Source organism: Schistocerca americana, chromosome 9, assembly GCF_021461395.2.
Source record: "Schistocerca americana isolate TAMUIC-IGC-003095 chromosome 9, iqSchAmer2.1, whole genome shotgun sequence".
In the NCBI taxonomy this organism is placed as follows: Eukaryota; Metazoa; Arthropoda; class Insecta; order Orthoptera; family Acrididae; genus Schistocerca; species Schistocerca americana.
Window position 1 is genome coordinate 126,863,399 of NC_060127.1, and position 16,504 is coordinate 126,879,902.

General features: G+C 40.6%; 1 protein-coding gene and 1 pseudogene across 1 annotated transcript in view; one reads left to right on the forward strand and one right to left on the reverse strand.

Moving 5' to 3' along the window:
- LOC124550933 overlaps positions 1-16,504 on the reverse strand; it is a 181,014-nt gene that overhangs the window by 83,116 nt on the left and 81,394 nt on the right. Inside the window, exon 2 of the mRNA XM_047125733.1 lies at positions 11,422-11,561. Coding sequence (XP_046981689.1) covers positions 11,422-11,559 — 138 coding nt within the window. The 5' untranslated portion in view covers positions 11,560-11,561. The remainder of the gene's footprint in view (positions 1-11,421; positions 11,562-16,504) is intronic.
- LOC124551653 lies at positions 10,593-10,710 on the forward strand (annotated as a pseudogene).

Below are 16,504 nucleotides of genomic sequence, written 5' to 3' on the forward strand. Positions count from 1 at the left end.
TTGACATATTGTGTGCATCTCAAGTGGGGCGTATTGAACACCTATGGAAAGGTAAGAAAAAAAATTTTATGAGCTTCCCGTTCATCGAAGAACAAAATTCATTGTACATGTTTATTAGTTTCAGAAATATACGTGTGCCAAATCGGATAATTCTTTTTGATACACCCTTTGTAACCATTCCCATTACCACTCAATCGGATCACAATTTGTCATGGTTAACAGATTTCTCATCAATATCTGGGATCCCAAAAGGAATGTAGAATGCCATGCTAAAAGATTTCTTAACCACCCATCAACTGTCTGTAACTTGGAGAGCGGATTTTTATGAACTGGTTATTGAGGTAACAAGTTAGAAAAACCGCTATTAACGTCGTCAAGCACTGTATGTAAACATCAATATCAACAGTTTATCATTGCTACTTTCGCTATATTTCTGACGGCTTGTTCACCTACGTGAATTTCGGAGAACATCTATCCACATTGTTGTGGAGCAAAAGTGGCTTTCAGTATACAAGGTGTACATGATCAACTAGATATGTATTTATATGAACTTCAAATGTGATGAATAATTTCCTTCGGACATAGAATGTAACCCAGCACCTATGACCACTGATAACTACGTAACGCTTCCGTGCCTAACAGAGGCGTGAGCACGGCACCGGTCGTCATTGCTGATTATGGAGAAGGCACATGAAATTTCTAATTTTTGGCCACTAGCAGTTAGCAAGACTCAGTTTAAATTTGCACGGCAAAAACTTTCCTATTTGGAGTCTTCTTCATCGCCTACTGTTCATTTTAACTAACCAAGAAAGACACTGAACATGGTTTCTTAAACAGGTAACAAAGTCTTCACATACTCACAATGAATCCTTTCAGTGCGATGCCGCGAAAGGACAATGACGTTTACGGCGTTGGATATCGCACATATTGTATGCCAGGCAATCACAATATTGGCTGCTAATGGCAACAGGGGGTGGGACAGTGGGTTTCCAGTGGTGAGTGCAGTGTGAGGCTGTGGAGCGTAGTCGACTAGTAACTTCACGACAGGGTCAGCCGCGCGCGATTAGCCGGGCGGTCTAAGGCGCTGCAGTCATGGACTGTGCGGCTGATCGCGGCGGAGGTTCGAGTCCTCCCTCGGGAATAGGTGTATGTGTTTGTCCTTGGGATAATGTAGGTTAAGTAATGTGTCAGCTTAGGGACTGATGACGTTAGCAGTCAAGTCCCATAAGATTTCAGACACATTTGAACTTTTTTTTTTTTTTTGACAGTGTTACAATGCTGGTGGTGTTGACACAAAGCAGAGCTATGGCAATGGTAAACAAAGCAAACATTGCATTATATCTACTACAACAGTTGCCGAAGTTGACATTTCGTCGGAAAGGAACTCAAGGTTCAAATGGTGCTGCTGAAGAGAAAAACCTGAACTACATCTGGGGCCGTAATTGGGTCATATCTCGGAGCACATCAATCACCGTGTGGTATCGTGAATCCACCATGGGTACTATACCGGCCAACTTTTCTGAGATAGAAGTAAGTGGGTCAGATAAAGCACTCAGCCAAATACAACACCTCATCATTCACAGACATCCATTAAAATGGGGGTCCAGTTATAAAAACTCCCTAAGGATATAGCTGATAAGAAGGTGTGTATTAATGTCCAAAGTGAAAATGATCAGGCTTGTTTTGTATGGTCAATCCTGACTTCCGAAAGAAAAATTAAACAGAATCCGGAGTGCACATCTCGAAAGGGAATAGGCCTTAACATTCGTGGATGTTATAAGTTTGTCAGTATCGAGTTCCCCGTAAAGATTCAGAATATACCTTAGTTTGAGGCACAAAATGCTGGAGTATCAGTTCACGTTTATGGTCTGAAGAAACGCAAATCAAATGTGCGGAACATATCATTGTCCGACCCCTCCATTTCTCAAAATTTGTCAGTGAGCTTGAGATGGATGTAAATATGCTCTTATTTTCCGCTGAGAAATATAAGGAGAGATACAATTATCATTTTGTTTGGATCAAAGACATGGCCCAACTCCTTGCCTCCCAGTTGTCAACTGATAGTTATTTAAAGCATATTTGCTAAAGGCATCTGAATTATTTTTCCTCAGACAAGTTACTAACAGCGCTTCTAGTAGAGTGCACTTCCAAGGAACTGGTACATGTTGTTATGTCTACAGAAGAAAACAAGTTAATTAAGAAATCCTCATCACCAGGAATGACGTCCATTTGTTTTATATGCTGACTTGCTCCTATCATCCACAGTGAAGGAAACCCCTTAGCCTCACATACCACCTTCACACAAAAACACATAATGTATGTGACAGTGTACTAACTTGTATGCTTATATCGTTCAAGTCTTAACCACTTCGAAACTTACAGCAGGGATAATCCTACAGTTTAGTTTTTCACTGAGCTCTAACAACTTTCATGAGATTTTGATAGGATTTATATCACCAACATCCCAATGACAGCATTAGTTGAGGATAAAAAATTATACAATGATAGAGTTAATTGTCATATTTGTGGGCTGCTGTTAGACAGAAAGTTAAAATTCCCCATAGAGATCATTGTCATCTTATGGGGCAGTTCTGTAGTGCAGCTTACAATGCTTGCAAGTAGAAGTTTATCATGACACATACCCGTCTTCTTTCACAATTTTAGTGGATTTGATGCTCACTTTCTAGTTGAGCAATTGGCTAATTTCGGTATGAGGAAAGTCCTACCTGAGAGTGTAGAGAAGTATATTTCTTTCTCAAAACGAATTACTCCAGAAATTATGATCCTCTTCCTTGACTCTATGTTTTATGCAGACTTCACTCCAGAATCTTGTTGACACTCTACCTCAGGAGGATATTCACATTACCTGATCTGCATACCCCAATGAGGAGTTTTCCATTATGAGTTTCCATATAGTAAAGCAAAACCCTATGAAACAAGTTTATCCAACATAGCTGCATTTACAGAAGTCTCACAGGCAATCCTATAATTAGTGCAGATTATGAGCATACCATGTCTCTCTGGCGAGAACTCAACATTCCCAATTTGACTATACATGGACTCCAATGCACAGTTGCTTGCAGAGCTTTTTGAAAAGTTCCAGAGTGTATGCACAGCCACATACTCTCTGGACACCTCCCTCATTTATTACAGGGCACCTGCGTTGTCCACGGATGCAATGCTGAAGAAAATGAGATGCAGCTTCGAACTTTTGAAGGATGCCGAAATGTTTCGTTTCTTTGAGTGCAAGATCCGTGGGGCAGTTTGCCAGTGTGTCCATAGACATGCCAAGGGAAATAATCCACATATGGTTGTGGGGTTCACTACGTTCTTTGCTTTAAGTTATATTCTATATTTTCATGTGAATAACATATATGGACATGCCATGATGCAGCCATTGCCAATTGGTGGATTTCAGTGGGTGCCCGAAGACAAATTAGAGGGATGAGGTGGATGTGGCAGTTGATCCTGATCTTCAGTATGTGATGGATTTAGACCTCACATACCTGTCAGTATACATGAAATGTCAAGTGACTAGCCATTATGTCCAGACCAAGAAGTTCCACAAGGAAACACTGTCCATGAATTGGTGGGCATAAGCAGGGATATGTAATTCATTATCATAATCTCTAGTAGTGTCTCAGCTTAGGAATGGATCTAGGTAGAGTCACCAGGGATATCTCCTTCAATCAGTCTCCCTGGTTGAAGGGGGGAACTAAACACTGAAAAGTGAGTGGATGTGACCAGAGATTTCGAAAAAGACTTTTATATAGTGATGAATAATTCCATTTTGGTAAAACCATACAGGATATAAGTAATGGACATGATATTTAGATTAGGACCAAATGGTAGTGACGTTATGTGATAATAAATTGCATCGCCAGACCAACTTTGAAGTTGGTCGTTAATTTCAATGAGAACTTTGTTGCTGTGGAGACATAGAAGGTTTCAGCATAGTCTACGAATCCTATCTATTTGGGCTTGTGTATACTGGAAATCTCCAAACTTCACATGTACCACTTCCACTAAGAGTTTCCCAAAATTCATTTCATGGAACCAAAGTTACTTTATATGGATACAGATAGCTTCCTCTATTGGGTGAAAAACTGCGATCATTATGAAGTAATGAGGTATCACAGTAATGAATGCGACAAATCTGGATATGCAGGTGGTAATAGTTATAGTATTGTTCCTCAGAACAAGAAGGTTATCAGCTTAATTAAAGCTGTGGGGAACGGATTGCCGATTGTGAAGTCTGTAGTTACAAAATATAGATCCAAAATGTATGCACATAGTACAGCAGATGGGGCCACCCAGAGGTGGGCTAAGGATGTGTGACATGTGGCATCACGTGTACCCATGATCAAAGACTACTTCCAGTGCATTTATGGAGGTGTTTTCAGTGCTCCACTGCAATCTTCGCATATGGTATGACGAACTAGTATTTAATCGCGATGTCAGGAGGTGTACACCGTGCTGAAGTCTAAAGTCAGATTGTCATCTCATAATGATAAAAAAGCCATTTATAAAGACAAGATCGAAAGCTTCCTCCTTCTGGGTCATCAGTCTTCTGACTTGTTTGATGTGGCCTGCCAGGAATTCTTCTCCTGTGGCAGCCATTCGATCTCAGATTAGCAGTTGCAACCTATGTACTCAATTATCTGCTGGATGCATTCCAGTCTTTCCCTTCCTCTACAGTTTTTGCCCTCTGCAGCTCCTCCTAGCACCATGGAAGTCATTCCCTGAAGTCTTAATATATACTCTAACATCATGTCCCTTCCGCTTGTCAGTATTTTCCACATACTCTTCTCATCTCCGAATCTGTGCAGAACCTCCTCATTCCTTACCATATCACTCCACCTGATTTTCAACATTCATCTGTAGCATCACATCTCAAATGCTTCGATTCTCATCTGTTCCAGTTTTCCCAAGGTCCATGTTTCACTACCATACAATGCTGTACTCCAGACGCACATTCTTCAAATTAAGCCCTATATTTGATACTAGTAGGCTTCTCTTGGCCGGTAATGACCTTTTTGCGATTGCTAGTCTGCATTTTAATGTCCTGTTTGCTCTCTCCATCATTGGTTACTTTACTGTCTAGGTAGCAGAATTCTTTCAGCAGATCCTCCAGTTCTTCTTCACTTTCACTCAGCAATGTCATCGTACCATTGATATTCTTTCACTTTGAATTTTGATTCCACTCCTGAACCTTTGATTAATTTCCATCATTGCTTCTTCGATATACATATTGAACATGAGGGGTGAAAGACTACTTACATGTCTTACACCCTTCTTAATACGAGCACTTTGTTCTTCGTCGTCCACTCTTCTTATTCCCTTCTGGCTCCTGTATGTATTGTATATTACCCATCTCTCCCTATAGTTTCCTCCTCTTTTTGTCAGAATTTAGAAGATCTTCCACCATTTTACATTGTCGAATGCTGTTTCCATGTCGACAAATCCTATGAAAGTCTATTGATTTTTCTTTAATCTTACTTACATTATCAACTGCAGCGCCAGAATCGTCTCTCTCATGCCTTTACCTTTTCTAACGCCAAACGGTCTTCGTCTAGTGCATCCTCAATTTTCTTCTCCATTCTTCTGTATATTATTCTTGGCAGCTACTTGGATGCATCAGCTGTTAAGCTGATCGTCTGATAGTTCTCGCACTTGTCAGCTCTTGTAGTCGTCGGAACTGTGTGGATAATATTTTTCCAAAAGTCAGATGGTATGTCGTCAGACACATACATTCTACACACCAACGTGAACAATCGCTTTGTTGCCACTTCCGCCAATGATTTTAGAAATTTTGATGGAATGTTATCTATTCCTTCGGCCTTATTTGACCTTAAGTCCTCTTTTAAACTCTGTTTCTAATACTGGATATCCTATCTCTTCTAAATCGATTCCTGTTTCTTCTTCCATCACATCACAAAAATCTTCCCCTCATAGAGACTTTCAATGTATTCTTTCCACCTATTTGCTCCCTCCTCTGCACTTAGCAGTGGAATTCCCATTGCACTCTTAATGTTACCACCCTTGCTTTTAATGTCACTGAAGGTTGTTTTGACTTTCCTGTATGCTGAGTCTGCCTTTCTTTTTTGATTTCTTGACATTTTTCATGCAGACATTTTGTCTTAGCGTCCCTGCACTTCCTATTTATTTAATCCCTCAGCGATTTGTATTTCTGTATTCCTGAGTTTCTCAGTACATTTTTGTACTTCCCCCTTTCATCGATCAACTGAGGTATTTCTTATGTTACCTGTGGTTTATTCACAGTTACTTACTTCGTACCTATGTTTTCATTTCCAACTCCTGTTATCTCCCTTTGTAGAGATGTCTAGTCCTTTTAATTGTTCTGTCTACTGAGCTTTCCTAGGAAAACATTAATTCATAATCTATCAGAAGATTCTTTGGGTCTGTTGTTTTGAATATTGGTCACAACTTTCTAAAGTCTGGTGTACTCACTAAAACACACAAGATTAACACATTTCAGTCATGCCATTATCACCCATAAGGATTAGTTATTTTGGCCCCAAATGTGAACAGTTATTACAAACTGTCTGCAGATAATGTGAGAGGGAATTCATCAAATAAGACTTAAATGCCTTGATTTCTATATTGCAGCAGCCAAATCGTCTATCTATATGCCATAATTTTTTTTGGAAACTTAAAATTCATTCAGCCAAATATTGCGTTACCACTTGACAGAAGGTCCCAGTTAAAGGACATATCGAGCGTTGAATCAATGTTTGGAGGATTTTATCTAAATACATTACCAGTTGAATGAACAAGTCTACCACTTGTGCCTAAGGATAGTAAGAAGGCACTTTTATAAATGGACTTGCATTGTATGTGTAGTGAAATCTCAAAGTTTAAAGACCTCCAGGATCAGCAGTGTTATCAAATTATCAGTAAACTTGCTAAATTGTTTCTTTCACTTCCACATTCTAATGCTGAAGCCGAAAGAATATTTTCTATTGTAAGTGATGTAAAAACAAGAAAATGGGAAGAGAACTGGAGATGAGAACTCAAGTTCCATATTTCGTGAGGTCTTCATTTGAAGCAAACGGAATAGACTGCACAACTCATGAAGTGGAACAAAACATCTCGGTCTTCACAATAACACAAGCTTGTATTAAGGGAACATTATATGTCCTATGCTGCCAATGTTAAATTATCTAATTTTGTGAACCATTATCTTGGAAAATTTTTAAGACACCAACTTAAAATTTTCCATAAGCTCATCCAGTTCTCGCAATCCTTTAGCCGTGTTCTGTCCAAATCTTACCCCTAACTTTGTCTTTCATAGTCCCCACCATTAAATGTTATTACAGCATCAGACACGCCTAACGTTCGAGTCATAAGGCCAAGAAATACATTTTTAGGCACATGGCACCACATAACATTATTGAAGGACTCATTCACATTCTGGGTCTTCCTATGTAAACACTTGTTTAGTAGCTCAGGATTTGCCAAATCTCTATAAACAGGTTGATTACCTCCATTACTGCCAAAGGAAGATAATGTTTGTGTAAATTCATGCAGGGTACCAGAAAATTCAGCTTGCCTGTATTTACGCCGAGTTTTTCGTGGAGGTAGACACAAAGCATGACATGGCTTTTCATTGGTTGATCTTCGATGAACGAAAGTGCTCCACACAGCTCTTTTCATCTTCTCTAAATTGTCACAGTTATCTCTAATGGCCTTGCCATAATATTCCTGCAGTTCATCAGTTACTTAGTCCTTTAGTCTTCCAGCACATTTTATTGTCTTGCCATCAGATAATCACATTACTTTCAATGAAAGCTGGTATCAGAAAAAAGGACTGATTTGTTTATTCGTAATGCTGACGTCTGAGACGTTGCAGTAGCCACAAAACAAAGCAATTCACAGCCTAATACACTGGGTAATTACGAAGATAAGACTGCTCAACTGTGGCAGTATATTCGTAGCCGCAAAATTTGACAGTCACACATCACCATTCAAAATATTATTTGAAGGTCTCACAATTGTTTAATTTTAATGTATTATATACCAAAATGTTCAGGAAAGTCCAAAGTACATTGTGGAGTAGAACACAGAAAATTTCAAATTTCAACGAATTTCACGTACAATGTCCCCTTAAATGAAAGTTTAAGCGTGCAAACTAAAACAGGAAGGAGTATGTGTTTCTGGAGTAATATTTCTGCAAAAGGAAATCTTTATCCACTGAATGTAAAAGCAAGCACTTGAATTATGTCCTAATTTTACATTTTATTCTGTAGAATTGGAAATGTGTTTTCAAATATTGTAGTTGTACACCCTAAACTCTACTACTAGTTTATCGTGTTGCATGTGGAATCGTTGTCCATTGTTTCTTTCGTTATACTCTCTCTCTCTCTCTCTCTCTCTCTCTCTCTCTCACTCTCTCTCTCTCTCTCTATTTGCATTCTTTTCCTTTTTTGTAGGCATCAGTTGTTTTTCTTTAAGATGAGACACTTTATAAACAAAAGGTATACTTTAAGTACTCGGTTGGGACTTCTGAGTTTCAGCGGTTGGCGTCGCTGGATCCACTGGCAGTAGTGGTTTCTCTATGCTATTGTATTATACTCTCTGTCTTCGTTCTGGATTCTCTACGCCTCAGTTTTACACCTTAGTATATTCACTGCACGTGTTATTCTGTCGCTCCACCTCCACCGTCTGTCGTTCCCACTTGTTGCGCACGTGCTACAGCGTGTCGGCCAAGCGGCCAGTATCCGCTCGTTATCGCGTTGTTCCCTGTCTTGTTTCATTCCTGCCACTTTAATGGTCTGGCGGCTTTTTCATTGATTTCACACATGTCGAACCGTTCAAGGATTGAAATAACCAATTTCGTTCAGTTACCAATGGTAAGCCTTGTTTTCAATATATCTTCACCATAGCTAAAACAGAGAACTACACTCAGATAATTGTGTGTGTGAGTGGGGAGGGGGGGGGGGGGGCGCGGAGGTTCTGCAATGGCCTGAAACAATCGGTTATCGGTTATCAGGACCAGACGACAGTCTGCAAGAGACCTCTTCACCTGGTTGCAGGTCCATATTAAATGTGATATCCATACCACAGAAACGTCGGTTTAGGTTTACCAATGTAAAATGTGTAAATCGTGACAAGTAGAAACTGACTCATGAGCAATCTTTCTTACACAAGAAACTTCATTTTGTTCAAGCAGCCAATGCCAGTGGGTAAAGTAACAGGGAACTTATTTCTTACTTTGTCTGAACTTGATATGTCGATGATATTTATGCTGGAATGGGATTCGAACTGGAATCTGTCTTTCCATGGGATTTGACCCGTTTATAACGATACAGAGCCATCATTTCGTTGTTTCGTTAAATTCCAAACGCCTCAAGACCTCCACTAAAGTCGCATCTCTGGGTTCGAATCCTCTTCTGGCACAAAAACTTTGTCACTTCAAGCTCTAACACGTGCACGGCTGAGTTCTGGTGAAAAAAAAATTTAATTTTTAACGCGCCACCGTGCGTTATCAGCAATAAAGATAGGTGCCGGTCTGCCTATGTAACTGTGATTTCCAACACATCGTTTACAGTGCAAACATGTCGGTCCCAGCTAAGAAGAAAATCGATAGTTACAGTCTCTTTGTGAGTAGTCTACGACGAAGATACGTGTGAGGTTCAACTCTTAAGTCATAATAGTACTTACCGTCAAGTTGTTTCTATTTCAAACACGCGCACATCTCTGTACTGGTGAAAGGCACGTGAAGGAAATTTAACGTCTATTTGTGGCTGCAAAAAGAAACGGCGGTAACTGCCGGATTCTAATCCCAGTGGGCACAAATTCTTCGTCTCGGCATCTCCAGTGTAAAAGAAAAAAAATTGTTATATCTAACACTTTAATGTGCTTACATAGAAGTACGATTCATTTCTAATCATGTCGGATTTATTTCTAATCATATCGGTCACGAAACCGTACATCACATTATTTCAAGTCTGAACTTGCGAACAGTTTCTTAATTGGTAACGAGAGCCATCAACATCTTTCGTGATGGACAGTAGTACCGGTCGAGTTAAAAAAAAAAAAGCCACGTAATTTCATACTGAGGCTATCTAACTGATACTAGGAAAAAAAGATATTTTATGCCTATTTGTGGTTACAGAGCAATTAGTGTCTCGGTTAGAGACGAAAGCTTTGCCTAGTTACCATTAGGTACAGGTGCTGGATTTGAATTCTATTGAAAACAAATCAGTTTTTTGTGTCATTTGAAAGTTCAGGCGTCTACTATTAATTTTCCTCGAATACCTTAGATACTGAATATCACCAAGCGCTAGATAATAAGAGTGAAGTGAGACGCTGTTGATGTTTTCATAGAGTGCTTGCCACTGTTGATCTTGGTTTTTCTAATTGGTTAGTTCATTAACCAGTTTATTCGAAAACACTCGCCAAGCGGTGACAGGTGGTAGGTAAACCATTTAGCCAACAATAATATTTCAAGTTATAATATGACTATGGATGTCACATATTATTGTGAAATCCCTTACGCACAAAACATTTTATTCAACTAAGGTTTAGTGACTGATCTATGTGATACCGTTATAGGCATTTGTTGTCTTGCCAACGGCCTCGCCACAGTGGTGACACCGGTTCCCGTCAGATCATCGAAGTTAAGCGCTGTCGGGCTAGTCTAGCACTTGGATGGGTGACCATCCGGTGTGCCGAGCGCTGTTGGCACGCGGAGTGCACTCAGCCCTTGCGAGGAGCTACTTGACTGAGAAGTAGCGGCTCTGGTCTCGGAAACTGACATACGGCCGGGAGAGCGGTGTGCTGACCACATGCCCTCCTTATCCACATCCAGCGACGCCTGTGGTGTGAGGATGACACGGCGGCTGGACGCTACCATTGGGCCTTCCAAGGCCTGTTCGGATAGAGTACGGAGAGTATATGTTGTCTCAGATTCTAATGAGTGTGGTAAGGTCTTAGAAAAAGTATATGAATATTCTGGTGGGGAGGGGGGTTGAGGGGTGGTGGAGGGGAATGAGCAGAGAGGGTGAGGTTCTGGTAGAACCAGTGTATTTGCCTCCCATTCAAAGAACTTTGAGTAAAATCTGATGCCACATAGCAACAGCAGTTAATGTGAAAAGTGTTTTCGATTCGAAAGGCAATTACAAGAGATTCAACATGGCAGTATAATCATTGCTTGTTTTGTAAATAAAAATTTTGTAGTCTTATACGTAAGATAAAATGTACAAGTTTCTAACTTCGTTCTTGTGGTGGTGTAGTCTAGTGAACTAGAAAAAATCTTCCGAAACACACTGTAGATGTTGGAAGTAGGTGGAACGAAACATTTGACAGGCATCGCTTGACATTCAGATTCGATTTCAGTGGACTGTCTCTACACGAACGGCTTAAACTGACGAACGCGTTCCAAGTGGAGATACGCACCTGTCCGCTGGTGCAGTGGATGGCGACGGAGGTGTCCCGCAGGTGCCACAGGCGGCAGTCGCACGATAGGTGGCCGGCGGCCAGGCACCCGCTCAAGCCCCCAGCGGCGAAGGCCGCTACCAGCGCCACAGCCCACATCCCTGCAACAGGCCATGTCTGCGTGAAACGTGTCTGAATAAAGCGAACCGACTCTCAACGTTTCAGCAGACGATCACGTGTTTATATCACTCGCCATCTTTCGGCCATTCTCCGACGCTGTATCCAGTAAAATGTTTTTAACTTAAAATACATTTAAATGCCGAAGAAACAAGTACACCTGCCTAATGTGCACGCAGAAGTGTCGCAACACGACGTGGCACGGACTTGAATCTGAAGTAGTTCTGGAGGGAACTGACATCCTGAATTCTGCAGGGCTGTCCACAAATCCGTAAAGAGTACGAGGGGGTGGTGGTCTCATCAGAACAGCACGTTGCAAGACATCCCAGATATCCTCAAAAATGTTCGTGTCTGGGGAGTTTGGTGGCCAGCGGAAGTGTTTAAACTCAGAATAGTGTTCTTGGAGCCACTCTGTGTAAATTCTGGATGTGTAATGTGTCACATTCTCCTAGTAGAATTATTCAAGTCCGTCGGGATGCACAATGAACGTGAATCGATGCAGATAATCAGACTGAATGCTTACATACGTGACACATGTCAGAGTCGTATCTTGACGTATCAGGCGTCCCATACTCCAACTGCACGCGCCCCACAACAGTACAGAGCCTCCAGCAGCTTCAACAGTCCCCCGCTGACATGCAGGGTCCATGGATCCGTGAGGTTGTCTCTATTCCCATACACGTGCATCCACTCAATACGATTTGAAACGAGACTCGGCCGACCAGGCAACATATTCCAGTCATGAACAGTCCAATGTCGGTATTGACGGGCCAAGGCTAGGTGTAAAGCTTTGTATCGTGCAGTCATCAAGGGTACTGGAGTGGGCCTCCGACTCCAAAAGCCCATATCGATGATTTTTCGTTGAATGTTCCTCACACTGACACTTGCTGATGGCCCAGCATTGAAATCTGTGACGATTTGGGGAAGAGTTGCACTTCTGTCACGTTGAAAGTTTCTCTTCAGTCGTCGTTAGTCCCGTTATTGCAGGATCTCTTCCCGGCCGCAGCGATGTCGGAGTTTTCACGTTTTACCAGATTCAAGTTATTCGCGGTACACTCGTGAAATGGTCGTAAGGGAAAATCCCCACTCCATCATTACCTCGGAGATGCTATGTCCCATCGCTCGTGCGCCGACTGTAACACCACGTTCGTACTCACTTAAATCTTGACATGTCATTGCAGCAGCAGTAACCGATCTAACAACTGCAACAGTCACTTGTTGTGTTGTACAGGCGTTGCCGACCACATTTCCGTATTTTGCCTGTTTACATATCTCTGTATTTGAATACGCATGTCTAAACTAGTTTCTTCGGCGCTTCATTGTAGTATTCTCAGTTTTTCTAGTCGCATTTTTTATTTGGACCATAATGACTAGCGGCAGTGTCGCTAGGGATGTCTCTGATGCTTTTGTCGTATGATTTGCAGAAATGATTGGCTTTGTGATGCTCGTCATGTGACCTAACGTCATAAACTTCGATGGTCACTAGCAGGTGTCTAACGTCGGTTAAGCGATTTCTATTGTTTACCTGCACGTTGGACCACTGTGTTACGGTCGTTATGTTAAATTGAGTTGTGACGAGTATTCTGTGTTACCGTTTGCTCCTACCTTAAATTTTTTGTGCTTTCAGGTACGTTTGTGGAGACGGAATAATGTGTAACTTTGCGATACACATTTTTACATGCTGGACGAAAAGTATAACTCTGCTGCAGAGTACGCTTTCACTGTTTGTACCCGAAATGTTATTTTTCGTGCTATTAGCGTGATCCTTCGGCTGCTGTTGATTTTGATTTTGTTGTTGTTGTGTAGCGGGTTCAACATCGTGGCTATCGACGCCTATACAATTACAGCATGGGGTGCTACATAAGATAACATTCGTTCTCTCTCACCCTTCCTCACATTTGCACGCACACGGTCAAGCTTAACGGTACAAAAGTGGAAACGGCATAAAAGTGGATACTGATACAAGACGGACTATTAAAATGTTGTCACCAAGAGGAGCAAGTCAAGAATGCATTGTTGACTGCTCGATGAAGCTTCGGATCCTTTTAGTGACAGTCCCTGATTATGATATAGGCTTTGTACTTTGTATTAGTGGCCCTAGGATCTGATACATTTATCTTCAATTTTATCATGATATACCTAGTGGAGAACCTGGAGGCCCCAGGTCTGTACCTATTACAATTCTATTAGTCCATACCTTCGTTCTGCCTCCTTCTGTCCTCCTACTCCGCCCCCTATCTCTGTCCATCTCCTCCTACCGCTCTCTCTGTCCATCTCCTCCTCCTGCCTCTCAGTCCATCTACTCCTCCCACCTCTTGTCCATCTTTTCCCCCTTTCTCCATCTCTCGCCTCTTTCCTTTCTCCATTTCCTCCTCCCCCTCTTTCTGAGCATCTCATCCCCCTCCCCCACAACTCTTTGTTCATCTCTTCCTCATTCCTTTCTCTGACAATCTCGTCCTCTTTCCTCCCTCTGTAAATTTCCTTCTGTTTTTTCATATCTGTGTCATCATCCCCCAGTCTGTTCGTCCACGTTTCCTCTCCACTTCTTTTCTCCACGTTGCCACTTCCACCCCAATAGAAGGTTGTTTTTCTTACCCTCAAAGTATTTCTTTCCAGACTTTAATTAATTTGTGTACTGTGTATGATTGAAATCGATCGAGCCACCATTGGAGGAGGTTTTTTACCAATAACTTTTCCCACATGTCACATATTTCACATATATTTAACGAATTTCATACATATTTGTACACACATTTCGCCGTTAACTCCAGCGATTTTCACTCTGCAGTTTCATTTTCACCCAGCTCAATGTTTATGACGTCACATCATCGGAACTACTGCCGTCAGCGGCAGTAGTAAGTGGGTATGTTAGCGCACTCAGGGGTAACTTAGTGTGCAAACCAAACCCACCCACAAAAGAAAATTAAATCAATAAAAATTTTGTTCTTTCATTCCAGAGGTGAATGTAAGAAAAAAGTGCAAAACATCTCCTATCGAACATTTTCACTCAGTGATCACTGTCTTCTGTATGTCAGCCCATCACAGAGAAATGCCTCTGAGTTAACAGAGTGCTCCATTATTTCGGGCTGAAACATGCCATCTCACCAACAGACAGGCCTTAAGCCTTCCTCAATGGCGATAAATCATACAGAAATGAGGACAGAAAATGTCTCCTTGAGATAATGGCCAATATCCTTCTGTCTACATACTTCGTTAAGAGGCTTGACAGAGTAAAAATGCTTGAAGATTGTACATGTAGTTGGTATTTGAGGGACAAAGTTGGTACGAGAGCAAAGAAATTCCGAAACATGTAATGATCACTAAAATCGATTTTAATCACTTAGAAACTATAGGAAACTGCTTAATTCAGCGACTGCTGAAGCAGTCAGATTGTGTCAGCTTCATTTGAAAGTATAAATCATCACAATCGGTTTAGAAATAGCAAAATTATCGTAATATTAATTTTCCGCAGTTAGAGGCATCTACTGACAGTTTTCTCAACTGCTCCACGACAGGTGTAGCTGAGATCCACAGTGACAGAGATATGGAGGTGGAGCTAGTTATCTGAAGGCCGCACCGGCTGCTCTACAACAGGCTGCTGTTTCCTCTAGCGGCTATTGGATTTAGCGATCTCATACGGATAAGAGTTACGCAATTTCTCGCGCATGCAGTAGTCAGCGGCTGCCGATACTTAGTGATACTTATATTTTTCGCTAATAACTCACGAAATATTAACCAATTTTACAAAATTCAAAATGCTGACATGAGCAGTCAAAGAATGGTTTAGCTGCCGCTAACACTGTTTATAAAGAAGTAAAAATTAAAAATTTTCTGGCAAAATTCTGTATTATGAATCGTATGTCAAATTTTTCTCACCATACATTACTAAATATGCAATTGCGCTTTTCGGAATTTTGTCATTCAAATTGGCAACTAATTTCATTGTTGTTTCCTGTGTAGCTAACAGTCATTCTTCCACATTAACAGCACCATTCAATTTTGTAGCTCTTTCAAAATCTAGGAAAACATCATATACTTCCAGGTAATTACTTGATGGATCTAGATCACATATTACTTGAGGAAAAACTTCGTTTCTTCCAATTTTAATATAGAAATTCTGTAATTTAACATGACCCAATAAGGAAGAGTCAACGAACTGATTATTTTTCCTTTTTGTCTGGAAAACAACGAAGATGAAATAAGGCATATCAAATACTGCAGAGTTATAGAAATTTGTAATATCTAATCCAGAAATTTGTAATATACAATCCAGAAATCTCTACAGTTTGTTGTTCAAAGAAATATATGGGAATTTTAGTCTATGTAGTTCTAATTCTAGTGAATATTCAGGTTCAAATTTAACCACAAAACACGAATTTCTATCGATTCTACGACAATTTTACCCTCATTTGGAAGTGTTGTCATATCTTCAACTGCAGCTTGGGTAGGATCTGCCCAGTGAAGAATACAATGTCCAGCACTTGATGACCATGTAAAAATTGCTGTTAAATCTCTTTCCCACATTGTTTCTTTATAATCATTAAGAAATCGGCCAAATAACTGTAATGGATAAAGCACTTCATCTTCCTTACATTTTATCATTCTGTTACTAAGAACATATCCTTCCAAGGTTAGGACATTGGCTAGAGTCGAAGTCAATCGAATAAGAGCTAATGAAGAAATAAATGGAAATTGTATTCTAGACAAAATATTGTTTCCTTTCTTTATGGTGATAACATCGAACAGTTTTGCTAAATAATTATCAATAATTTTTTTGTCGATTTTCCATCACAAGTTGGATAATCTGTACCATCAGTTCCAGTAATACTGAAGTTCATGCATAATTGTGCATGATTAAGATGAACCCAAAAATCTCAAACTCTCGACTTTGTTCATAATTTATTTAAGAGTAAAAAAAATTAAAAAT